The sequence below is a fragment of the Neolamprologus multifasciatus genome, chromosome 20, assembly GCF_963576455.1.
Source record: "Neolamprologus multifasciatus chromosome 20, fNeoMul1.2, whole genome shotgun sequence".
Lineage (NCBI taxonomy): Eukaryota > Metazoa > Chordata > Actinopteri > Cichliformes > Cichlidae > Neolamprologus > Neolamprologus multifasciatus.
Genome location: NC_140458.1, coordinates 8,278,600 through 8,305,591, shown reverse-complemented (window position 1 = coordinate 8,305,591; position 26,992 = coordinate 8,278,600). Strand labels below are relative to the sequence as shown.

General features: G+C 37.7%; 2 protein-coding genes and 1 long non-coding RNA gene across 4 annotated transcripts; all 3 read right to left on the bottom strand.

Annotated features, from left to right (window-relative positions):
• Positions 1 to 4,063: 4,063 nt before the first annotated feature.
• Positions 4,064 to 8,257, bottom strand: LOC146494336 (uncharacterized). Its single transcript, XM_085144538.1, has 2 exons — positions 7,631 to 8,257; positions 4,064 to 6,554 (listed from the first exon to the last, which is right to left on the bottom strand). Exon 2 carries the CDS (start codon positions 6,486 to 6,488, stop codon positions 5,760 to 5,762), a length of 729 nt encoding a protein of 242 aa, XP_085000664.1. The 5' UTR covers positions 6,489 to 6,554; positions 7,631 to 8,257; the 3' UTR covers positions 4,064 to 5,759.
• A 7,944-nt stretch (positions 8,258 to 16,201) lies between these two features.
• On the bottom strand, positions 16,202 to 17,461 carry LOC146494335 (trace amine-associated receptor 1-like). The gene has a single exon (XM_085147286.1). It carries the CDS (start codon positions 17,435 to 17,437, stop codon positions 16,448 to 16,450), a length of 990 nt encoding a protein of 329 aa, XP_085003412.1. The 5' UTR covers positions 17,438 to 17,461; the 3' UTR covers positions 16,202 to 16,447.
• Positions 17,462 to 23,814: 6,353 nt separating this feature from the next.
• On the bottom strand, positions 23,815 to 26,992 carry LOC146494334 (uncharacterized). 2 transcript variants are annotated; one of them, XR_014871612.1, is made up of 4 exons: positions 26,154 to 26,992; positions 24,367 to 25,819; positions 24,137 to 24,196; positions 23,815 to 24,038 (listed from the first exon to the last, which is right to left on the bottom strand). It is a non-coding gene; the product is annotated as an uncharacterized LOC146494334 (long non-coding RNA). The 2 variants fall into 2 exon arrangements; XR_014871613.1 differs by having other exon boundaries at positions 23,816 to 24,038; positions 24,367 to 25,099; positions 26,061 to 26,990.

The window sequence follows — 26,992 nt, the reverse complement described above, 5'->3', positions numbered from 1 at the left end:
AGTTCTCTCAGTCTCCCAGAGTAGCATTTCTAATTTTGATTGAAACTGTAAGAGAAAACGGCAGCTTTGAGCAAGCCAGGATATTAGTTTACAGAGGCTGTTAAAATTATATGTCTAACATTAAAATGTTGGTGACACAATAATTTCATCCTAATGGTACTGACATATGCATAGGTTTAATTTTTGAGACAAAATGTCATGAGGTAGTCATGATTTTGCAAATATCCACCTTGTAGTGCAGTTTGCACAAATTGTTTTAAAAATGCACTCACCCTACAAACATTACTGATGAGTCAAGATCTGCACAAATTGACAGAAACACTGAAGCAGCTCCACATTTTATTCTTATTGTCATGTATGTCCTATTTGTCAGGTGACAGAAGAACCAACACAAAGCTCAGAGAGTAATGGTGACACAAGATTACAGATGAAATTGGATGATGACTTGTTGGTTAATTACTGTATTTGAAGCACAGGTGTGACTGCATGTATTTGAAATGTCTCACTGTTATTTATCAGGTGACAGAGGCAGCTCTGCCATGTTGTAGCTCGGACAGAGGTGAAGAGGTGAGGTCACAGGTGACTGACTGATGATTTGGTGCTATAGATTAACTAGTATTTATTATCATGACAGTTGTTAGGCTGCTGATGTAAATTGTTTCATTAGTGTATATTTGACAAAGAATCTGAATTGACATGTCTCACTTTTTATATGGCACGAATCAATGTGTTATTTTATCAGGTGGCAATATGTCCTAGTGCAGTCAGAGGGAAGCAAGCAGCAGGCGCAAAGGTGAGGCACATCAAGCACACAATAATAATTTTAATCTGAGGATAAAACACATGTACTGAGGCTGAAAGAAGCTTCAGTGCTCTCAGAAGACTAAAAAGATGGCTAAGGTTAACAATGACTCAAATGAGATTAAACAATGCTGCTGTATGCCATGTCCACCAGGAGAGATTGGACAGTATAGATGTAAAACAAATATGCCAGCAGTTTATCTCAGTTAACGAGAGGAGCAGGCCTGTGTTTGGCTCCTTCACATAGTGGACATTGAGTTGTTGTGTGGGACACCAGTAGTCCATGTCTGTTGCTGTAACAGTAGTTCATGTTTAGAATAGAAAATCTCAGCTCACTGATTTGATCGGGGTAATTGTGTGCCTAAACTGTTTCATAATTTTGCTGAGAGATCTTTTATTTTGTGGTAATCTTAGATGAGTAATTTTATGGACAAAAACCACCAGGTCATTCAGTGTTCCCTTAGTGCCAAAATATAACAGATGTTGGTGTAGTATAACTGAAGTAATGATGTTAAGTCCTTAAGTCATATTCTTTTATTGTCATGACTGTATTTGAAGCTATTTTTATTTTTGTATGATACCTGATTTATATGGAATATGGCTGAATTAAACTAAACCCTAAAATACTTAGTCAGTCATTTGTTTAATAGTAATTTAACATTATATAATTCACATATAAAACTTACCGGTTTAAAAGCACGTAGAATAGCATATGTAGGCAAGTATATTTCTCCTCTTTTTATTAAGAAGCAAAAACAAAAAGAAAAAAAAAAAAGAAACAGGGCAGGGTTCAGTGGTTGAATCATCCATCCCCACCATTCATCCCTGACCTCCTCATATCCAGCTGAACAGGATTACTATACTCTGTGTAGATATACACATTCTTTCGTGGAACATTGAAATCCATTGTGTTGTGTAGATTTTTAACATATCTCCTGGATCATTACTAACTGTATGTTTGGTTTTACTTGTACTTTACTTGTTGGTAAGACCAGACAAGGAGCGTAACACAGGATGGCTGGCACTTTCCAGCTCACATCAAACTGTGCAGCCTCAGTCTGAAAACAAAAGGAGCGTGTTGTTTCTGAATTGCACAAAGATAATGAGTTTGATCAGACTGGGAGGACCTCGTTTAGCACGCTTAATCCACACCTTGATTAACAGCCGTCGTCAACAGGTCGTCAAAAGCACCAGATTCCTTGGTGTCCGAGATTTAACCCTTCTGATTCACACCTTGATTACCAGCTTGAAACCCGTGACCCTAAAAACAAAGACAAGCTCAACGACTCTCAGGACCACACCAACCATAAAATGAAACAACAGTTTGTCCCATTTTTTGGAAAACATCTTTTGCTCCTGGAGTAAAATAAAACGAATGCTATAAAGATTAGTTTCATGTGGTTTGAGCGACTTCCTGTACCACTCCTTGTGGCAGCAGAGTTAAAGAGACTGTGCAGCAGATTAGTTTGAATATCAAACACAATTTTTCTAAATGTTGAAAAAGCCTGAATATTTAAATATTGTAGCTGTCACATTGAAATGTAATTATTATGTGATTGCAATGTTCAAACTTTGGATTTTTAATCTGGATTTATGTTGTGTTGTCGCCACCTACTGGTGGACCTGAGTATGGCGCTTTGTGGTGCTCATGCTTTGGTGGGATGTTCAATGTCACCACAGACTGAAGGGTCGAGCCAGATAGAGAAGGCTGGCTTGTGTGCAAGGTGAAAATATGGACGATATGAACTACAACTGCTCATGAATGTTCAGTAGAAAGGCGCACACAGTATGTTTATGCATTTACTTTATGTGTACGTTTTATTTGAGTTGTAATTTTTATTCTGGTGACATAATATCCATGTTTTTCATTGATCATTTCACCATAGTTTTTCACTGTGTTTGCTGGTGAAAAGAAGAATAAAATACTGGTTAAAGATCAGTTGGAGCATGGCCCTTTATTCTACTTCGAACATGAAAAACCTTCAGGAGCAGTTATATATACATTCTTAGAAAGAACCACTTCTGAACCTGATCTCCTTACTCCAATGAGCTTTTCTGAGTTATCATTGTGCCAGAGGGGCCTCCACTACTTCTTTCATTTCACCTGAGTTCACCTGTGGGAAAGCACAGCGCCGAATACCCTGAATGTGTCTTTTAATTCAGGAGTACTTGGGAACTAATCTTGAGTGATTACTGATTTATCTGACTAAAGCTAATGAACCAGAGAAATTCTAAACTCTTAAACATCCCAGGGATATCTGAATTTGTGTCTGCACCTTCAGACTCCAGATATGAAGGATCGTACCTGTTTTACCTCCAGTGTTGTGACAAAAAGTGATTGTCTGCCAAAAACTGATTTCCAATGCTTCTGTGAGTTTTTTATGTGTAATGTCTTTACTTATATTGGTAAACAGACTTTAATGAACATGATTTACAAAAGGGTTATATATCAAATTTAATAATGATCCGTTTTTCAACTATCTTTATAACTCTGTGTTATTCTAACTACATTAAAACCAATCCAGTCCTTTTGGGCCACTTCAAATATGTTTACAGAACTATTATTATATTTGTTGCAATTTCTACTGTCCTCTTGGCTCGATTACTCTTTAAAAAGTCATTTTAATGTCAAATGAATGAATGATAAATAAAAGTCACTGCTAAAAACTGATTGCAGCTTCTACCTTGTGACAAGAATCTTGTTTGTGGCACAAGATGATTCAATATCATTCATGAGGGATACATTTGACATATGTTTCACATATTATAGACCAAAAAGTTGTCTATAGCAGTTTATTGCTATGTCCAGGTGAGAAATGTCTTTCACAAAAAAATTGCATGACTGCTAGGTAAGGTCGTGGTTAGGAGCAAAAACATAAGAGAGAGAGATTTTGCTCTGACAGAAATCTTTATTGATATTTAAGGGGAAAAAAATTTCCTCCATAAGATTGTTTACAATAAATTGTCTCCTGGCCTACTTCTGTCCTGAAATCGGGTAGGAAGTGTCTGTGTGGTTGAGCAGAAATATTTATTTGCAGTATTTTATCTGATTTATTATGAGAATGTCATGCCTGATCATTTGTCTTTGGTGTTTAACTTAAATGTATCACAAGTCATAGTATGTTTTGTCTATCCACATTCACTCTGACCCAGAGGCGGAGCCAGACATTTGAAACACCCGGGGCTTAGCCCTAAAGGGTAGTATGCATGTGGGATTTTTTTTTTTTTTTTTTTTTTTTTGTGGGGGGGGGGGGGGGGGGGGGGGGTTAGAAATGACTAAAAGATTAATTGGCTCTGTTTTGAGTTTTGTTCAAAAAAGAATGACTTCATATAGGGAAAAATATATATATATCACATATGCAGGACACCCCAAAGTCGGGGCTGTATCAAGACACGAGTACTAAAGCCAAATTCAACCAGACCCAGAACTGATCCGGAATTAAAACAGGACTACAACAGTTCAAAATCAGGACTACTTAGGATTTAACCAAGACAGAACCAGAATCAGAACTAGATGATAGTAGCACTAAAAATCATCATAGACCTGCACTACACTTATTTTTTTAATTCTACCAAAGTACACTATTTACATTGAGAAAAGTTTATATAATTATTTAGCCTTGTTGTGCAAACAAGCCTGCATAACTTAATAAAAGTAAGTACTGAGTTTTTATGTCACTAAAAATATCCAGTGGAACTAATGTTGGCATAATGAAGAATCTTCGGGTAGGCCAGTTCCCTCAAAGGATGCAGCCCCTGAACTTGGACACAGCCTCAGTTTCACACATCACGTCACTGACATAAATGCATTTTAAACCTCTGAAAGCAGAAATTCAGCCAGTGTGAAGATGATCAGAAACTTTTTTTTATGTCATTGTTTGAAGGCTTTTGATTGGCCAGCATTTCTTCGTGGTTAGGGTTATATAGCTAGATTTTTTTGGCCTGCTCTTCACAGCACTTCAAATGATTTTGGGTTTTTATTTGTGTGCTTTCATGTGCACATGGACAAGTAACCCTGTTTTAAAAAACAGCTATGTCTATATGGACGTAGTCTACACTGAAGTCTTCTCTTTGCAGGTAAATATGTGGACAGTCTGACTGATCCACTCTGTTTAAACTCAACAACTCCAGCAGCTCAGGGCGAAGCACCAAACTGTGATCCCGACACAGAGCCCACAGACTGTGCAGGCTAATGCTCAGCTCCCTGTTTTCAGTCTTTACATCTTTGCATGATGGCAGATTCAAGATATTCCCTCTTTTCATTTACCCTGTCTCTAAAACCAGTGTTTTAGCTCCTCCTCTAACCCTATGTTGATCTCAGGTCAAAAATGACCCCAGGTGTATGGCAAACAACTGTATGCCATACACCCGGTTATTTAAAATGACCATATAAGGATTTCTGAGGTTTTATTCAGACTCAAACTGGCGGTTTTCATTTTATTCATTTCTTATTTTATTATTTTTTTATCATCAACAATTAATGAAATGAGTCAGTGAAAATTATGTTTAATATAAGAAAATATTTGTAATCTAATGTACATCACTGAAGCTCAGACAAATACAGTGTGAGGTCATATTCTGTCTGACTACATGTCAAAACAGCCAAATATGACTCCACATTCACGAATAAAGTCATTTTAGGCTGAACGACACACACGCAACGTGTAAACTACAAGAAGAAGATGATAATGAAACAAACAGTGGAAACATGACCCTGTCACAGCTTTACACACATGCTTTCTGTATTGTTTCCGAGTTCATTGTTCCTTCATACACAAATATATTCTTATTTATGTATGTAACTTATATTTAAGGACAATGTAAACCGATGCACAGTCTATGTATCACTGAACCAGACTTTTGCTCCACTCATCACATATCAGCACCATGAGTGTGTGTTGTTTGATCTCCATACGCAGCAGATCTGTGTGTGTTGTTTTTGTTGCCTGGCTGTGGGCTCAGAGCTCAGACGGCTCTCGTTGCCTCTGCTGGTCTTTCTCAGAGCAGCTTCTTAAAGTTCTCCAGCTGTCCTCCTGCATTTCTGTGTCTGAGCTTCCTCTGAAGTCTCTGAGTCTTCTCTTCATCTGCTCAAACTCTCTGACAGCTCTCTCACAGTGATCACACAGCTCTGTGACGGAGTCTAAACCTGTGAAGAGTTTGAGTTTAGCACTGCTGTTCAGCAGTTCATCGATATCGTCTCTCAGTGTTTGAATGTTTCCTGTGTCAGCTCCCACTGATTCTCTCTGCAGGTCTTCACACAACTTCTTTATTTCTTCCAGCTCTCTGTGCAGTTCTTCCACAATCCTCAGGAACATCTTCACATCCTTCCTACTTCCTTCCTGCTGTGTAAAGTGTTTTTTAATGTAACCAGCAGCGGTAACAACTCCAGTAACGCAGAGAACCAGTGCTCCCAGCAGATTGAGACTGAAACTTCCAGTGAACAGAGCTGCAGCGCCCCCTGCTGCAGAAACCAGTACCACCACCCTGAGCTTCTTTGACTTCTCCTCCATCAGTCTGGCCTCTGTAGCCATTCTCTTCAGCCTCCATATGGCCCGTCTCAAACGGGGTCTCTTCCTTTTAAACGTTTTGATGAATGAAGATGCAGATTCAGGAAGTGTCTTTAAAAGGCTCGAAATCGTAGGAGGAAGTTCTCTGCTCCGTCGTCTCTTCCTCACTCTAGATTCCATTTTCTGGGAGTCCTTTGAAGTGAATGTTTTCCACTGTGTTGCAGTCTGCTGACATCGATCAGGGCTCTATGAGAAACAAGTGTCAAATTTATTATTGTTTCTAATTACAGCTGGAGTCATATTCATCGCTTTAATGGTGCAGCGGGTGAAGGTGATGATATTACCGTTCCTTTTTTTTAATCAAAGAAGATGTAAAACAAAAAAATAAATTGTAATAATCTGTTTTTATTTTCTAACAAAGAAAATGTGCTGATCGATACGGTCTGCATTTAAATCAGATCATAACTAGAAAGTAATAACTTTTTAAACAGAAACTGGTGTTTTGAACATCCTGATCTCAGTTAAACAGTACTGAAAATGATCTTCTCTGTTGTTTCCTAAACATTTTGTCAAGACCTTAATAGAAAAACTTAATATAGATAGATATTAATATAATCCATGGATCTGTGACAGCAAAGCATTATTACAGTCTAAAGGGAGATCTTTAAACAACCTCCAGTCTCATATATTCATATTCAAATAGTCTGTTTCAACCTCACTCTGATCATCACTACAACCTCCTAAATATGATGAAAAATGTCACAGTAACAGAATCATATGATGCAGACAGACAGCAGAGCTCTCCTGTGTGTTACAGCTCATCTGAGTCTGTGAGCTTTTAAAATGTAAATGTTGGAGAGCACAAATGTCTCCTAAAGAAACGACAGCAGGGCCTTCAATGCTGCACACAAACAGAGCAGCAGCGCCCCCTGCTGCAGAAACCAGAACTCCCACTCTGAGCTTTGACTTCTCCAGACAACTTTCTTTTAGTATTTAGAGAATTTAAACACACACTTCGAAGTCAGAAACCTTCTTAACCAAATCTACTGAATCCATTCTCAAATCCATCCAGCCAATTCAGCGTGTGCACATCTTTTTTAATACAGCAGCGAATATACACATGACTGCTGAGAAGCCACCATTCTGACTCACCCTTAATGAATCCAAATGCAGCAAAAGCTTTAGGAATTAAATTGTTAAAATAAATGTCAGTAGTCTGCAGACTTCTTGCAGCACGTGACTTTTTAAATCTTTGCTTAAATATAAATGGAATAAAACTGAATGACTAAAGTAAGCTACAGTTCTTCAGAATTTATACTTACATGTAGTATTTGAGTAAAGACACTTTCAGGATGCTCTGCTGGAAATGGATGAAGGTTTGTTTCCTGCTCTGTGCTGGAATATTTAAGTGAATCCGATCGTTTCACCTGTTTGTGTTTGCTTCATTCACATTTATGTGCAAACACATGACATGAATCAGGTCCAAGGTCCGCTCCGCCTTCTTAAAGATAAGATAAGATAAGATAAGAAGAACTTTATTTAACCCGAGGGAAATTCTTTTGTCGTACACATGCTCAATGCAGCATGAGAGACAGAGGAGCAGAGGAATAAGATACACAATATATACAATAGAATACTAGTATACAGTAATATACAGTAGGATAGTGCCAAATACAATATCAAATAAGTCTAACAAGTAACAATATAACTATATCCTAAAAAATAAATAGCTTAGCTATTAGCTTAGGTGATTCTAAAAGTGGCATAGTATTGTGTAAAGGTGGGACAACTCAAAGTTCAGCTGAACATGCTCCTCTTTAAATGGGATGGTCTAATCTGTGCTGCAGGTTCACAGTCCACCTGAAAAAAGCCCAACACTGAAACACTCTTACTCTTTTCATTTTTAAACCGTCTAAGGGTTTTATTCTAACACATCGTTGGTCAGACAGCAGATAAATGCAGGTTCTCTGTCTTTTAGTCTTCACTCAGGAACTTTTTAAAATTGATTTTAATATTTTTAATTTAACTAATAAAAGATTTAATAAAAGATGGAAGTAGCTTTTTGGTCAGTGAAAACTGAAGCCTTAGACTGCTATTCATTGTAAAGTCCAGCATGGGGCAACTCATCCGGTTTTCTAAAGAAGCCTTTTTGTACAGAGGCCCATGAAAACATGATCCTGCTGCTCACTGTGACGTCAGTAAACCCTCTCCTGATGAGTTTATTCTCTGAGATGCTGATTTTGAGTCTTATTGGATCAAACATGAAGTTGTACATTTTGGTCCCATTAGAGACACAAAGGCTCAGAAAGCACGTCACCGTTTTTACATCTGCTGATTTAACTACTGACTTTATGACTGAAGGAAGGTTCTTTGTCTCTTAATGTGTGAATGTTTATCTTACAGAGAGCTGACTGAAGTGCAAACATGCCTAAAACAACACCAGTTATTCTGAACCAGTAACATAACACCTGTTATGAATCTTATCCTACCTGTGGTGTAAACCTTACACTTATGCTAGCCTCTTGCTTTTTAGTTTTAAGCAATGGAAACGACTGCAGGTGGTTTTAGCGAAGGACTAGAAGTTGATTGTGGGCTGTGTTGAAAAAAGATGGGTGACCCCTTATTGAGAGCTTTGTTGTTCCCCTCAGAGGACTCTCATGATAAAGTTTGCATGTTTGTGGCAGATGCTGGCTATGATCCCAGGTCAGTGTGACTACATAAGTGAACCTGCAGAACAAACACAGCAGGGCCAGCTGAAGGACGCAACAGGGCCACAATAATGAGAGGATGGTACGACCAGACGGGTTAAAGTTTGTCCGCATGCCAATCACATGTCATCCAAAAATCAGCTGGTTACTGAAACTGTTTTCTTTTCCCTGTCTGCATCCACCAAACACCTGACTGCTTTATTAAAACTTATTTTGTGGTAAGTTACCAACATAAGTGCCAGGTGGTCTTTGGCTACGTCCACACTAGCCTGGATAGATTTGAAAACAGCGTTTTCATTTGAAAACGCTCCGCGTCCACATTAGCGTTTTCAGTCGTTTTCAGAGTTGTGCGTCCGACCCACATACTCAGTACATAAAAGTGGTGCGCAAACTGCATGCCTCGACACATTTACATTTACACATTTAATTCAGTTAGCTGTACGGCTCAGATGAGCACAGACCTTTTAGATATTACATTCCTATTACTTGAGTACTATATTTGGCCACAGCTTCCACCTGGGCAGCCTGCATCTCTGTTTTCTATAGTTCTATGATAAGACAACCCGTCCAAGTATCTTTGTCACTAGTTTGCTTGCAGTTATTTTTATTCATTCAATAAAGCAAAAAAGGTTGTTTTCTTCACCCTTTATTTTATACCCTTTATTTGATTTTAAATAATGTTCCCTTTTATAAAAGTAGGATAATTAAAACAAACATTTATTATAGCTCTATTATGGAGAAAAAGCCCAATCTTTTTTCTATTGTCTGTTGTTGCAATAACACATTTATTTTTCAAAAATAGCACTAGGGATGTTCGTGGCAATTATTTTCTTAATCGACCGAACAGGGGGGTGGAGTAGACTAACCAACTAGTTTAAAACTAAGAAACACTCAAATATTAAGTTAAGTTTGAAGACCGTTTTTAAAAAAACATTACTCGATATTCTTGTGTAATTGCTACAGAATAATTTATGTTATACTTTGTTATTGCTACAGAAGAATATTTATTTTATTATTTTACATTTACAATTTTTTTTCCTGGGGACACTGTGACACCCCATTGAAGAGCCATAGGCTGTGGATCTCTTAAGATCTCACTGTTGGGTTTGTAAGGCCATGTTACTCCTGAATTTCTATCTTGTTCAAAGAGAAGATATAAAACAAAGTTCTAAGCTAATCAACCTTAGTGTTCTTTTTTAAAAATAAGAATCGATAAAGAATCGAATCGTTAAACAGAATTGAAAATGGAATCGGAATCGTGAAAATCTTATCAATACCCATCCCTACTATTGAAGGAGAGGTCAGAGGTCAAATGTGACATAATATCTTTATACAGTACTTTCAATACACAGCACACTTTTAAGAATCATAGTTTCTAAGTTACAAGGTTTTTTGTCAATTTTTCAATAGATCATGAAATTTACCTTGAAAACCTCTGTGGATGTTAGGTGAAATTTAATGGACTGGTCACATGAGCCCACATTACACCCCCACAAGGTTTTTTATCAGAATTCATTCAAGAAGTTTTGAGTTATCCTATTTACATACAATAAGACAGAATATCAGGCACAGATGCAAACGCTAGCAGACTAATTTTTGGATGCATGCTCAATCATCCAGGTAAGTAAATTCACAAAAGTTGATTCTGTTCATGTGGATGTAGCCTTTTCAGTGGGAGAAACGTTTCGTCACTCAGCCAAGTGACTTCTTCAGTCTCAGCTGACTGCAGGTTTCCCCTATCTTATAAACAGTACATTTGCATAATGACTGAAACTAGCATCACTGAATGAACAATGGTGCTAGTTTCACTTATCAGAGCATGATCAGTGACAGCTATAGGGTGAATCTCAGTGTCTGAAATATCACTCAGCAGTGAGCTGCTGACCAAAAAATAATCCAGACGAGAGTAGGAGTGATGATGATGATGATGATGATATATTCCTTACTGTTGGGGTGAAGGGAGCGCCGTGCATCGCAAAGACCAATGTCGCTCATATACTGTTTGATTATATTTGTGGTCTACCAATTACGCTGAGTTCCTGCTGTGTTGAGCCTATCCATTTCTTCATTTAGTCCAAGGTTGAGGTCACCTCCAAGAACAAGTGTGCCATTTAAGTGTTCAGAGAGTGCACTAAAAAAAAACGTAAAAGAATGAGGGATCATCAACATTTGGACCATATACACTTACAATACATAGCTTTATATCAAGTATAGATAGTTTAATTATTAAGAATCTGCCCTCTGGATCTATAACTGTATCGAGTACTGTGAAATTAATATTTTTATGTATTAAAATTGCTACTCCCCTTTGTCTAGAATTATAACAGGCTGAGAACACATTAGGAAACTCAGGTGTTTTAAGTTCTTTTAAACCTCTAAGAGGTCTGTGGGTCTCTTGTAAAAGGACAACATCTGCCTTTAGTTTTTTGAGTTGGTTAAATATTTTTAACCTCTTTTCTCTGGAGCCAGCTCCATTTACATTCCATGTAACAAACCTTAGTGCACCCATAGATGTGTGTGCATAACTAGGGATGTACGCTGTGTGTGTCGCTTAGACAGGTGGAGAGAATACATCACTTATTCGTAAATAGAGAGGAGAGAAAAAAAAAGGTGTGGCGAGATGTTCCCTGGGTCTGACTATGTGTGTGCATACTTACTAATATGAGTAGGCTTGAATTAAGTGTGTGTATCCTATACGTCTGTATGGCTGTGTGATTGATGTAAATGTTCTGCCATTGAGCACATGACTGCGCGTGATCGTGCTGTGCGTATGTGTCGAAATAAAGGATGTTGTTTATGGATGAGTCTGGAAGCAGGTGATCGAAGCACTGAAAGAAAATAAGACGAAAGAAACCAAGGACAAGGGTGAGCAGCATAAAAAAGAGGGGGGAAGAGAAAAAAAACGAGAAGAAAAAAAACTGAAACATTCCAATTAAACCATTGACGGAGAGTGACGGTGTTAATTCTGCTATGATATCACACTTAAGTTGTGATTTGATATTGGTAAGTTAAACAAATGTTAATGCAAGTTAGTGTGAGTTAGTGTGAGTGGATCTGGCGTGAAGTTAATACAGGTGTCTTCAGAAATTGTCTTTTGAGTATATGGGAGAGTAAGGTAATATGAGCCCTTTGTCTTTTTTAACTTGACTTGATCTATAGTCAGAGAAATACAACCTCAAGTCCAAAGAAAGTGGCGTTATGGATCTGCTTGCAGTATGCAAACAGTAAGCTTTGGTCCCATTTTGCCCCACAGTCACTTTTGCATGTTTTATTTTTATTATTTGTTTTGAATTTCTTCATGTATTTATTGGCATTTCTTCAATATGTGATCTATAACTATAATAATACTTTTTGACCTGAAATAGATGATACCTGTTACGTCAGAAACTTTTTTTCTTTAGAAAAATGTGTTGTTTACTTCATCCGTAAGATTCTTCATTCTACAGCGAGCTGAAAAGGTTACTTTCTAACTTTTTCTTGATGCATGCAGGAATTGATGAGACACAGTCATACCGAGCTAAATACAGTAACTCTGTATAAGTGTGTATAAAACAGATCTAGAAGAAGCCAAAAACCTGCACAAAACTGCATATTATGATGATATTTGTCCAAAGACAGCTGACATTTTATTCCAAAAACTATAGAACTTGAAAAAATCCTTGCAAATTTTATGTTTGTTTGTGTGTGTAAAATATTGTCTGTAGTATGTGGGCTTCAGTATCTAACTGGCACAGTAAGAACAACAAGAAACATAATCAGTTCTGTATTCTGGTACATGCATTTCACATTTAGTGTAGAAAACCAATCAAACTGAGATGAAATCTTTCTGCTAATGTTTGCCATTTTTCTTAGGTGGCTCCTGAGGAGGAGATGGCAAAGGATGCTACAAAGATAAATGTGAGTTGTGAACAATATCTGCAGTTATTTTTTCCATTTATGTTTGCCTTGGTGTCAGAAGACTCAAAATGTTTATGATCACATTTAAATTTCTTGTTCGGCATGATTCAGGGGTGTTGTGCTTATGCTGTATTGCACACAGCGATGTGATTTTCAGTCGTTGCAACTCGCATGGAGGGTGAACCCTCCAGACGTTTCATTAACTCATTCATTAAAAACTTTCATGGCTCTGCAGAAGCACAGCGTCAGGCAGCGCTGGTGCTTGTATGTGGTTAAGTTTCCTCCCCACGGGGGAGTGGCCTCCGAGAGCATCATCTACAAATTTTAATAAACACTTCTGAATATTTGTGGCTGCGGCACCAAATCTCAGTAAAACACAGTAAAAAAAGCTGGCTGGGAAGTCAGCAGATCTTTTCATATCTGCTCTGGTACTCACCCTGGCAAACAGAAAAACTATGTGGGCCTTTTATTGAAAGAAGAAAGCAGGACAGTGTAGAGTAAACTCAACATTTTGACTTTTTCTAATTACCTACAAAAGTGAGCAGACTCCAGGACTGATTGCATGTTATCTCTACATAAACTTATACCCCTAGCCTTATCTCCACTGTCTTTATAATTAAAAAAAACAAAACGCACACATCCCAACATCTGCTGGAGTCACAAGGAGGAAGGTGGTTGATAAATGAAGTTGTACTTATATCTTGGTGCGTTACATCTCAAGATCTCCCCAGACTCTCATCATCTCAACTGCTGCATTAACTTACAAAGCGTTTGACGTCCTGGATTCGCAGCTTTTATTAAGCGCCACCTTTGTCTGAGTGATTGGCTTGGAGGAGGTGTGTCCTTAGAGTGCATCCTTCTTCTGAGGAAAACCGGCTCAGGATTGCAAAGGGAAAACAAACCCTTTTTGTTAAATCTGATACATTTGGATGAGCCATCCATCTATCCATCATCTTAACCACTTATCCAGTTCAGAGCGATAAAAGAAAAAAATAAAGGTATTTCAGAAAATTACAAGAAAAGATTTAAAAGAAAAATGATACATTTCATAACATTTTAAAAGTTCGCAGTCGAAAAATGAGATTAAAGTTACAAATTTACGAGAAATGTTTCAGAAACTGTCTTTTCGTAAATGAGCCCCGTCACTTCATTTTGCAAGTGGGATCATCATCACGTGACAGACGCTACGAGTTAACAAGAAGTGCTGCCAATTTCATTCAGATCAGTGTGTTATTTTCTTCTAAACAGGCACAATTCAGGGTCATGTCCAGATGCTGTCAGATATTGAAGTGTAATTTGCTTGGCCAGGCATAAAAATGGCAAGTTGTCCACATGTGTGATGTAATAAGGTTTTCCCACTTTACAAAGTGTAGCCATGAGGTTCATTAAAAATGATGACTTTAATCTTAATTTTCCTTTGTTTTTTATTTTGAAATCTCGTCTTTAGCTGCATATACAGAACAGGAACAAAGCCAAACAAAGCTGATTTGACAGCACATATAGCTACAGTATAGTAGCTGAAATATTAGTTGAATTGTTTTCAGGGTTTTCAGTTTGCTCTTTTTCATTTTTTGAAAGAGTATTCCTTCTATTCCAGTTAAAGGGGCTCATGAAAATTGCAACATTAATTAATTTCATTTCTCTCAACAGATTGCAGGTTTTTTGAGGTCTGATATGAACAGGAGCTATAGTGACTGTTAGTTCATTCATTCATTCATCAAAATCATTCATTCATCTATTCCACTGCGGGGCAACCTGCATGTGGCCAATAAAGCCTTGATTCATTCATTCATTCATTCAAAATAATAGCTTGAACTTCACTACATTTTATTGTTTGCTTGCCCTTATCTTGTAATGGCCACTCATTGGTACAATCTCTTCTGATTGGAAGTTATATTGGATATATTTGTTACAGTCCAACCACATTAAATATGTTTTTTTTATTTGTTTGTTTGTTTTTTGTTTTGTCTGTCTACCTTCATCAGGTTGTAGGAAGCAACACCTCCCACAAACTCCGCCTCTCCCGAGTCAAGTAGTGATGGGATTTCCGGCTCTTTTTAGAGAACCGGCTCTTTCGGTTCGGCTCACTAAAAAGAGCCAGCTCTTTTGGCTCCGAACCGGCTCTTCAGGTTGTTTTGTTGCCTTAATTTTTTTTGTATGTCCTGTCTGGCACTGTAGCAATCAGAATTATTGTCTGAAGGCCAAGAAAAATGCCCAACAGATTTACTTTCCCAAGTGGGCATTTTGCTATACTGGTCCACTTGATTGTCATAGTTTATTTGATCTTTATTAGTTATTTTTATTCTAAGTTATTGTAATCAGGCCAGACTGGACTCGGGGACGGGAAAGAAAAACAAGAAGGAAAGTTCAGAAGAAAGTTAACATAAGGAGAGGGAAAGAAAAAGGAGAAAAGAGATCAATCATGTTCATTCCACTTTGCGACAACCTGAAGCGTTCATTTCTTTTACAACAATGTTGTGTTTGGCTGGTATGTCTTTATTTTCTTTATTCCAGAGATTTTCACTTCTCTGGAATAGTTGGCACTAATAAGGACGATTTTCTGTAAAAGAGTATTTATATGACCAATTAATCAGACTCGTAGATGATGTTAGATTAGTTTGATGCTGCCAACACTTTTATTTAACCATGCTGGGAAACACTGGGTTAACTTAGAAAGCTGAGAACCAGCTTTGTGTGACTGTTTATCCAGTTCCCAGTGTTAGGGTCAGTGAGTCCAGATAACGGAAAGATATCCTGGATATGCTGACCTCACTCTGTAGTATGCAGGGCTCTGAGACAGCAGCTCGACTGTACGTTACCCTCATGCTTAATATTCACAATGAAAATATTAGTCGAACATGGTGAAGTCTCTATGTGTTTCTAACAAGCTTTGTATAGTTAAACCTAACAGTTACTACAAGATGGAAACAACAATGTTATCTGTTTTTATAAAGATTATGCGTGAATACACAGGGCACACTGATTATTGATTATTTATTTCCTCCCCCTTAAACATATTCTCAATGTTAGTTTCAATTCAGAATTGGCAACTGAAACAAAGTATGACACATACGAACATCAGGAAATAAAGACCTGATAGATATATTCTCAGTAAATGAAGTCGGTGTTCAACCTGTGAGAGGTGACAGTCAGCGGGGGTTATGACAGTTGTGTACCGGGACCTGCACTTTGCTGGCGGTATAACAGCTTGAGCGCTATTTCAATAATTATTGAAATATTTATTTAATATAATTAATTTAAATTTAAATGAATTAATAAAGTATTTATTAATTCATTCATTTTGTCACTCCTGGCCCTCCATAACGATAAGCGATGACAATATTTGCACAACTATTTGAACAATAAAACAATGTGTTTGTACATGTGTACAAAACGTATTTGCTACTCAGATTATTTCTTTCAGTCGCTATTGAGACATTATGTGTGTGATGCTTCAGGTAGGGTTCAGTGGCTGTTTTATGTTTGTTTTTACTGTAAGATTTGTGAAATCTTAATTAATATGTGTATATTTTATCAAGTCATATTTGTGTTGGCAAAATCCCCTTGGAATATTTTCCCACAAATAATCATTCTGATGGCTGACCTGAACCAACTATAAAAGAAAGCATAAATAAATGGATTTAGCATTGAATTTGCCAATGTAAGCCAGTTAAGAGTTTCAATTACAGGAACTGGTACAGAATCACTGGTAAATGGTGGGAATGTGATGGAAAGAAAAAAAGGACTCCAGCAAAATATAAAAACTCCCAAAACAATAGCCAGAGTTTTGGTCGCCTTTCTCTCCATGATACTGGCAGTTTGTCCACACTTTGTTGTGTTCTGGATGCGTCTTGCTTGCCTCAAAGCAACAAAGAAAATCTTTAGGTAGATAAAAAGCATCATGGTCACTGGCAGGTAAAATGATAACATGGGTCCAACAGTGCTATATATTAGAACATCAATCAAACATGATTCCTCACATTTTTCATTATTAAATCCAGCAATGGTGACACTAATTCCAATTATCCCAGAAACCCCCCAGCTCATCAGGATCATGAACACAACAACACGAGGGCTGATTTTAGTTTGATATGTCAGAGGCTGGCAAACAGCATGGTATCTGTCAATAGAAATACAGCAGAGGTTCAGGATGGAACATGTGCTCAGTGAAATATCAAAGGTCCCTCGCACTTTGCAAAACAAACCCTCATGATAAAGACATGAGCTGAGAGAGAACGCCATGCTGAGAGGAAATGCTATAATCCCAACGAGCAGGTCAGCCACAGCAAGAGAGAGGATGAGATAATTAGTAGGAGTATGGAGCTGTTTGAAGTAAATCACAGAAATTATTACAAGGAGATTTCCACATATTGTTATAACAGACAATAATGCAAGGAATGCATACAAAAATACACATATAATGGAAGGGCTGTTTGTCAGCATGTATTTGGAGTCTTGTATTACATAACAGGGATGTAGATCATTTACAATGTTGGTCATGTTCATACTAACCTTTTGTTCCATAATTAAGCAGCTTAAACCAACAATATGATTTTTTCTGCTGCACTAACCTGAGACTTGACTTGAGATAGATTTTCCTTCACTGCAGGTCAACTACTGATTGCTAAGAAGAGCAAGAGTCCAGACAGAGTTAAAAGAGGTTGTCGAAGAGGGAAACAGCATTGAGATTTGGTTAATTACACAAGTTCAAAGGATAACAAACAAAACTGGGAGCATCCAGAATACCCGAAGGACTCAATCAGGAGTCTCTTGTCAGAAAAGGTGACAAAAAATATATGAATGAAAAACAATGTAACGTGTAAACAACGTACTGGAAGGATATAATCATAATTTATTCAAAAGCCATTTTCTCATGCAATTTTCTGGTAATTGTGGTGTTTTGGTACATTTTCTAAATATCAAGGCCATAACACAGGATTCACATTATTTTTCATTTTCATCACAGAACTCACCAATAGATTCAAGCTTTGTAAATAGAAACAGTGCCATCTGCATAGAAACTGTTTATCACTGGATATAGGAAGATCCAGAGCATCATGCTGGTTTTGTAATGACTCTTCTTTGCTAGGGAAGTGAACTTACCCTACTACCTTATCCACCAATTGATCTGAAATTGGTGGATAAGATAGTAGGATAGATAATTGGTGGATAATTCCTTCACTTTAAGGACTCAAAGGTTTCAAGTTTGATTTGTCACCTTCCTTACGTACTATTTTGGTACAGGAAGTGCTGAATCCAAACAGACCAACCATTAACTAGGGTTAGGGTTAGGGCACAATTCAGTGTTGCTTAAAGAAATATCTAAATAACTGATCACTAATCAGTGTCAGTGTATTTAGATTTAAAAAATATTTAGATTTAATATCAATTTTATATTATTATAGTAAATATTTCAATTTAACATTCAGTCATAACACTTGAATTCAGGTGTAAATGTAAATTTTAAAATGTAATTGCTAAAGTTAAGACATATATGGGATGGGTGGGGTTGAGTTGATAATAAATCAGTGCTATCCAGTGACCAATAATAAAAGTTGTCATGTTAAATATAACAAGAAACTAACATCTAACCAGATTATTATGTTTGCAAAGATGGGAATTTCTGCAGAGTAATACTTTATCAAAGGCTGTATGAATGAGGAAATGAAACCAAGTCAGTCAGCTGGATCAGCTGTAGCAGGATAGGAGGAGTCAGCGAGAAACTCAGTTTGTTGAAGGTAACTTGCCAGCATGCAGCTTCACTACTCAGGTGACTGTCTCAGAGATCTAGGTAACCGTCTTTGTCGAACAGAAAACCCAGAGTCTCCCCTATCTTTCACTAAGTCTCTTGTTTAAAAAAAAATGGGGAAAAAAAGGTGTGGCGAGATGTTCCCTGGGTCTGACTATGTGTGTGCATACTTACTAATATGAGTAGGCTTGAATTAAGTGTGTGTATCCTATACGTCTGTGTGGCTGTGTGATTGATGTAAATGTGCTGCCGTTGAGCACATGACTGTGCGTGATCGTGCTGTGCGTATGTGTCGAAATAAAGGATGTTGTTTATGGATGAGTCTGGAAGCAGGTGATCGAAGCACTGAAAGAAAATAAGAAGAAAGAAACCAAGGACAAGGGTGAGCAGCATAAAAAAGAGGGGGGGCAGAGAAAAAAAACGAGAAGAAAAAAAACTGAAACATTCCAATTAAACCATTGACGGAGAGTGACGGTGTTAATTCTGCTATGATATCACACTTAAGTTTTAATAAACACTTCTGAATATTTGTGGCTGCGGCACCAAATCTCAGTAAAACACAGTAAAAAAAAGCTGGCTGGGAAGTCAGCAGATCTTTTCATATCTGCTCTGGTACTCACCCTGGCAAACAGAAAAACTATGTGGGCCTTTTATTGAAAGAAGAAAGCAGGACAGTATAGAGTAAACTCAACATTTTGACTTTTTCTAATTACCTACAAAAGTGAGCAGACTCCAGGACTGATTGCATGTTATCTCTACATAAACTTATACCCCTAGCCTTATCTCCACTGTCTTTATAATTAAAAAAAACAAAACGCACACATCCCAACATCTACTGGAGTCACAAGGAGGAAGGTGGTTGATAAATGAAGTTGTACTTATATCTTGGTGCGTTACATCTCAAGATCTCCCCAGACTCTCATCATCTCAACTGCTGCATTAACTTACAAAGCGTTTGACGTCCTGGATTCGCAGCTTTTATTAAGAAAACCGGCTCAGGATTGCAAAGGGAAAACAAACCCTTTTTGTTAAATCTGATACATTTGGATGAGCCATCCATCTATCCATCATCTTAACCACTTATCCAGTTCAGAGCGATAAAAGAAAAAAATAAAGGTATTTCAGAAAATTACAAGAAAAGATTTAAAAGAAAAATGATACATTTCATAACATTTTAAAAGTTCGCAGTCGAAAAATGAGATTAAAGTTACAAATTTACGAGAAATGTTTCAGAAACTGTCTTTTCGTAAATGAGCCCCGTCACTTCATTTTGCAAGTGGGATCATCATCACGTGACAGACGTTACGTGTTAACAAGAAGTGCTGCCAATTTCATTCAGATCAGTGTGTTATTTTCTTCTAAACAGGCACAATTCAGGGTCATGTCCAGATCCTGTCAGATATTGAAGTGTAATTTGCTTGGCCAGGCATAAAAATGGCAAGTGGTCCACATGTGTGATGTAATAAGGTTTTCCCACTTTACAAAGTGTAGCCATGAGGTTCATTAAAAATGATGACTTTAATCTTAATTTTCCTTTGTTTTTTATTTTGAAATCTCGTCTTTAGCTGCATATAGAGAACAGGAACAAAGCCAAACAAAGCTGATTTGACAGCACATATAGCTACAGTATAGTAGCTGAAATATTAGTTGAATTGTTTTCAGGGTTTTCAGTTTGCTCTTTTTCATTTTTTGAAAGAGTATTCCTTCTATTCCAGTTAAAGGGGCTCATGAAAATTGCAACATTAATTAATTTCATTTCTCTCAACAGATTGCAGGTTTTTTGAGGTCTGATATGAACAGGAGCTATAGTGACTGTTAGTTCATTCATTCATTCATCAAAATCATTCATTCATCTATTCCACTGCGGGGCAACCTGCATGTGGCCAATAAAGCCTTGATTCATTCATTCATTCATTCAAAATAATAGCTTGAACTTCACTACATTTTATTGTTTGCTTGCCCTTATCTTGTAATGGCCACTCATTGGTACAATCTCTTCTGATTGGAAGTTATATTGGATATATTTGTTACAGTCCAACCACATTAAATATGTTTTTTTTATTTGTTTGTTTGTTTTTTGTTTTGTCTGTCTACCTTCATCAGGTTGTAGGAAGCAACACCTCCCACAAACTCCGCCTCTCCCGAGTCAAGTAGTGATGGGATTTCCGGCTCTTTTTAGAGAACCGGCTCTTTCGGTTCGGCTCACTAAAAAGAGCCAGCTCTTTTGGCTCTGAACCGGCTCTTCAGGTTGTTTTGTTGCCTTAATTTTTTTTGTGTGTCCTGTCTGGCATTGTAGCAATCAGAATTATTGTCTGAAGGCCAAGAAAAATGCCCAACAGATTTACTTTCCCAAGTGGGCATTTTGCTATACTGGTCCACTTGATTGTCATAGTTTATTTGTGTTAGGATGCCTGGGTCGTTGACCCAGGGGTTTTGAGTTTATTATATTATTTATAATTTCTAGTCTTTGGGTTTTCATTAGAGTCATGTCTTACGGTTTGTCTCTGTGTAATCCTTAGTTGCTGTCTCCCCTGTCTGCTATATCCCCGTGTCCAGTCGGTGTCTGTGTCTGTCCTGGTCCCACATTTCTGTTCCCTCTGTTGTAGTGCCTGCATGTGAGTCTGTGTCTTTTGTTCAGTCTGTGTTATGTGTTTCCTGTTTTACTTTGAAGGTCTCTGTCTTATCTCAGTGTGTTCAGTTTACGCTTCCTTGTCTCGTCAGTTCTGATTTGCCCCAGCTGTGTTTCCCTCCTGTTGTCCATTCCCTGATTGCTCCCTCTATGTATTTAAGCCCTGTGTTTCAGTTTGTCATTGTCGTGATCTACCGTTTATTTAGCTGTGTGTTTTTTCAGTCTGTTCGTGTAAGTTTATTTTTGGATACTCAGTTTTGTTGTTTTTTTAGTTTAACATTAAAGCTGTATTTAAGTTCACCTTTGGTTTCCTGAGTCTGCATTTTGGGTCCTTCATGTCACCACCCCGGCGTGCACACAGCCTGCACATAACAGAAGATCGCGACCAGAACATGGACCCCGCAGACTCTTTTCCCTCGGAGTTCAACAGCGAGATGATGCGGATGGTGAGTCTGCTCGACCGCATTGCCCAGTCACAGGATTTACGGACTATGCACTGTAAAAAAAAACCTGTCAAATTTACGGTAAAATACCGGCAGCTGTGGTTGCCAGGAATATACCGTGAAAAAAATGTGGAATCTGTAAAAGACAATACGGTATACTGGTTTTGTAACCCTAAATTTTAAGGTAGACAACGTATTATTTTACCAAAATCATGAAAAAACAAATATATTTGTCAATTATACAGCAATTTAATGTAAAAAAATGCAACTTTCCATAGCTTTTTATGGATATTTGCAGTAAAAAAAAAGTTATAATATAATAATATTTACAGTAATTTGTTGTTAATTTAACAGTAATAAGAGACCCTATTATTGTAAATAACTGTAAAAATAACAGAAATATGTTAAACCTTATTAAAACCTTTGACAGTAAAAAACACAGTGAAATTGTATAACAAATTACAGCATTTTATTTTGACCAGATACATTTTACGGTAAATTCCTGGCAACCACAGCTGCCGGTATTTTACCGCTAGAAATACAGTACAATATGAGGAACATAAATGGTTTACCGTACATTGTACATTTGCAACCGCTAAATATAGAAAAATCTAAAGATGCTCATATATAACCAAGGTAGTGAATATTACTGATAAACAATGAGAAAATTTGACATACCATTTGAAAACAGACTAAACATCATTTTCTCTATTCCTACAAAACAGCATAGATCTTGAGAATACAGCATGTGTCCATATATATGGCTGGTAATCCATGGAGGAATGAATAAACATGAAACAAAATATTACCTGCCCCTGACCTATCAACAGTAATGAGTCACTGGGTCCTGCCTTGGTGAAGGAAAGGACTCAGTGGAGTTTCTAATGCGCATGGTGTCGAAGATACAAGCTCTGCAGGAGTACTTCAATGTCCATCAGGAGTTCACTTTGGACTGGCAGGATCCCCTCTGCAGCAAAAAATGGACAAAGTTTGATCAGTGCTTGAGCAAAATGCACAGAAATGAACAAAACGTGCTGCCAAAAACAGATCTAATGATAAATGATTTCTTAAGTGTAAAATATACAGTTCTTAAAGGATAGCTATTGTCAAAATGCAACCTGGGCTTTTTTTTTTTTTTTTACTGTAAACGAGACAAACGTATATCTAAAAGGGGTGGCTGTAGCTCAGGTGGCAGAGCAGGTCAGCCACTAACCAGAAGGTCGGTGGTTCGATCCCAGGCTGCTCCAGTCTGCATGCCAAATATCCTTGGGCAAGATACTAACCCCGCGTTGCTCTCCGATGCATCCATCGGAGTGTGAATGTGTATGAATGGTAGATTACTTAGCACTTAGGTCAGAAAAAAGTGCTTGTGTGATTGGGTGAATGAATTAGTTGTATAAAGCGCTTTGAGTGCTCAGACAGAGTAGAAAAGCGCTATATAAGAACAAGTCCATTTACCATTTAAAAGCATAATTACGACAAACGAGCCGTTTTTGAGATTGACCGTGATTTTGTTTTGTGGTCAATAGCCAGTGAATGGGAATACTAGGGGGCCGGGGCATAAATTTGAGCGCATCAAAATCGATACAGTAAAAAAAACAACAACAACAACAACAAAAAAAAAACAGCCCAGGTTGCGTTTTGGCAATAGTTATCCTTTAAATCTACTTATGTAAAAGTGATACATAGACAACGCAGCCCTAATCACAATCAGAATTTGTTGGAAGTTTCCTATTGGTTTATCAGAGAACTTGAAGTTAATGGCTGAATGCATGGTGATGAGACCTATCATTCAATCTACATTTTATAGCGTATGAAACTGCTCACCTGGACATGAACCTGAGCTCGGCTGATTAAGATTAGCGTCTCCTGTCCATATTTCTTTAGCAAAACTTGAATAATACCACTGCTTACCTCTTATTGAATCTTTGGGTGCAGACTTAATTGAAGAGCCTCGTATAAACAGGCAGGGTGTGATGTTTAGGGAAACCAAAGAATACAGGCGCCATCATTTCTGCCAGAAGACTCATGGGGTGCAACGAAGCTTCTGCATTCAGAAAGAAAACAAGAAGGGCATACACCATAAACAATAACAACTGACAAAAATAATGAGACAAGAAATGAAAGTAACAAAATAAGTGCAAATCAAGTTTCCCTGTGTTGCAGTGTAGCTGAATGTTTTTCAACAATTTGATTTACGGTAAAACACATACCAAATATTTCCAGCCAAGGTTTGTTTCAATCTTCAGCATGTTTTTCCTGCCATTGTCTTGAAACCGTTTCATCTGTCCCTCTCATTCAATGCTGTTTACAAAAACAAAACAGCAATATTGTAAAGGGAAAAAGGAAAATGAATTTAATGGGGAAAAAAAAGAAAAAAAGATTATGACCTGAAATCTCACCATTTCCTGAGAGTCACAGGTCCTTTGAGTATCCTTATGATTTCTGCTCAAATTCAGTGTCTGAAAAGGGCAGGAACAAAACAAACCTTTTTAATCATAATAAAGACAAAATAAGATTTAGAGACAGTGCCACATCATAAGCCAAAACTCCCTCAAAGATATCATGACCTAGACATGGTGGCAAGCCTGGCATACAAACGTTGAAGTATTTCAGTGAATTGAACACTGACCTGAACTTCACTCCTTCGACGTCTGGTGTATTGTCAATCTGGAGGCGATCAACAGCAGAGTTGTAGTTCTCTTTGGTACGTTCTGATCCACACAGATTTGGGTCAGCACCCTGAAATTCAGATTTCGTTATCAGGCAGTACCTGCAGAAGTGCTTTGAAGAACTAAAGTTTTCAGTGAAGCCACCAATACAGTGAGAACCCAGATTATCACCAGCAATGCAAAACAAAGTTCCTTTGACTCTAGTTTCATCTGATGCAACAATCCCACTGTCCTCCAATTCTTTCAAGTCTGCCAGTAATTCAGAGAACACATTAGCATGACCAAACTCTTTAAAATCTTTCTCCCTGCACAGTAAGACAAGAGACATGTGATCTGTGTCTGAGCGTACATGAAGTGGCAAGTTTGCCACTGATGCATATACAGCTAATACCTTGTGTTTTGTCCTTGCAGAGCCTAAAGGGTTAACGACTTCAAAGGCATCCTGGTAGAGTAGTAGCTTGAGACATGATGGGTTTTGACCAAAGAAATCATTTGATTTAAACAGCTTACTATCACTTATGTCACGCAGAACATCAGCAGGAGGCTCAGTAGAGGGCTCTTCTGATTTCTGCCACAGATCAGACTCTAGCAGACATCTCAAAGTCTCTCTTAAAGGCACATAATAGGCAAACCTATCTTTTCTGTTTTCATCTCTCCCTAAAAATATTTTCTTTGGTTCCACATAGTTGAAGGCTTTTTTAAAGGTCTGAGCTCTGGAGTGCACTGTCCTCAATGGCCCGGTATGACATGCAGAAAAAAGATCATAGCTTTTGACAGACTCGCAGACTTTGTTGATGTCCTCCTCTAATAATGATGTGTCATCTTTTAACAGTGATGCAAGTTTACCCAAACTGTATGTCTGTCCCAACTCATGTATGTTCTGCATTTCCTCAACAATGTTCTGTATGGTTGAAGCAGGCAGTAGAAACTGACCCTGCAATTTTAAGTAGAATAGTGAAACGTTTCTCAGAAAAGGATCACAGAATTCAGGGGGCATTTCCATGTTATCTTCATCTGTAATAGACTGTGCAGCAGGCTCGGAAATCAAGGGTACAAAGTCATCTGATGTGGTTGGAACAGATGATGATTGACATGCAGACTCTCTATATAAATCACCAATGCTGCTGTCTGAAAACTCTCTGTGTTTATGTGACATGTGAGCAGTAAAAGATGATTTAACTCTAAAGGTATTTGTGCATCCTCTTACTGGACAAGTGACCACGTGTCCTTCCACAATATGGCTCTTCAGATGAGCTATTAACTCTTTAGAGTTCTGACACTGACGTTCACACATCGCCATTGCACATGTAAACGAAGAAACCACTGCCACACCAGTGACATGGGTGGGGGCAGAGTGTCTTTGGTAAAAATGAGCCTTAAACGCGCCATACCTGGTGTATGTCTGCTTGCAGCCTGCTTCAATACTCCAAAAGAAACAACATGGCTCATTCCGATGCAGTTTACAATGAAGCATGTAGCCCCTTGATGACTGAACTACCTTACCACAGAAATTACAGGTTAACATAACTCCATGTACTTTGGTAATTCCTCCATAGTGAATTAAGCACGCCAAACACAGAAACTAATCCAGAGCAATGCTTCCCTCACAACAGTAATGCTAACTCAACTCACAAATGCTAACTAAATTCACAACCTCACTCATAAAAAACGAACTGCTAAAATTATCTATAAACGCTGGGCTGGTGGATTTTTATAACAGAGATAACTTGAAGTTGCATGTACTCACCTCACCTCGAACTAATTGTAAGCTGCCAGGATGTCTACAAATTCCGAAGATGCTGTGGTCCAAGCAGCAATAAATGGCGCTAATATGCGAGTTCAAAACTGTCCCCGTTAGCGAAGCCAACTTGAGTCTCCTGCATGGAAAAAAAGAGCGGTTGGCACACAGCTCAGCAGCGCCCCGCGCTATTGGTCATTTTCAGGTGACGTCATCCCGCAATGTAATGCCCTCTTTGTTTCTTTAGGAGGAGGTTCGAATTTGATCAGAAGTCACGTCTGCAGACCGCTGCAGCCACGTCTTGCCTTGCTTCCCCTTTTTTTGGTGAAATGGTTCGCTCATACTGCACAATGTTGCTACCAGAATTTTTTTTTTTTCTCTGCAATTCGAACGTAAAACGTCTGTACACAGTTTACCAGCAGTTTAGCTACCAATCAACAGCGATCACACAAACTCAAAATTTAAGGCGGACCCACTTAAGGTGGTCTGATAATATGGCGTGAAACACAACAACATAAAGTTGTTTTAAAATAATAATTAAAAAAGATTATTGAAATCAATTTTATTCACAACCATGAACTTTATTTTTAACATCTTATTTTGCTGTTGATTTTTTTTTTTTATCAGAAGGTTAACAATGATATACTGCAGGCCTAACTTTTAATCTGTATATCAGTATCTGAATTTTAAAATAAAAAAAAAAATACTATCAATTTTACTGTCTTTCACTGCTGATATTTGCTTTTTTTTTTTTTTTTTTTTTTTTTTTTTTTTAAATGGTATTTACTGGTTATATTATTACGGTGGACCCTATTTTTTAACGTCTTGCTTCTGTAAAAATGAATGTT

Bases quoted from the DNA above. Each gene is read 5' to 3' on its own strand.
- LOC146494335 (XM_085147286.1), bottom strand. From the start codon at position 17,437: ATGGAACAAAAGGTTAGTATGAACATGACCAACATTGTAAATGATCTA.
- LOC146494336 (XM_085144538.1), bottom strand. From the start codon at position 6,488: ATGGAATCTAGAGTGAGGAAGAGACGACGGAGCAGAGAACTTCCTCCT.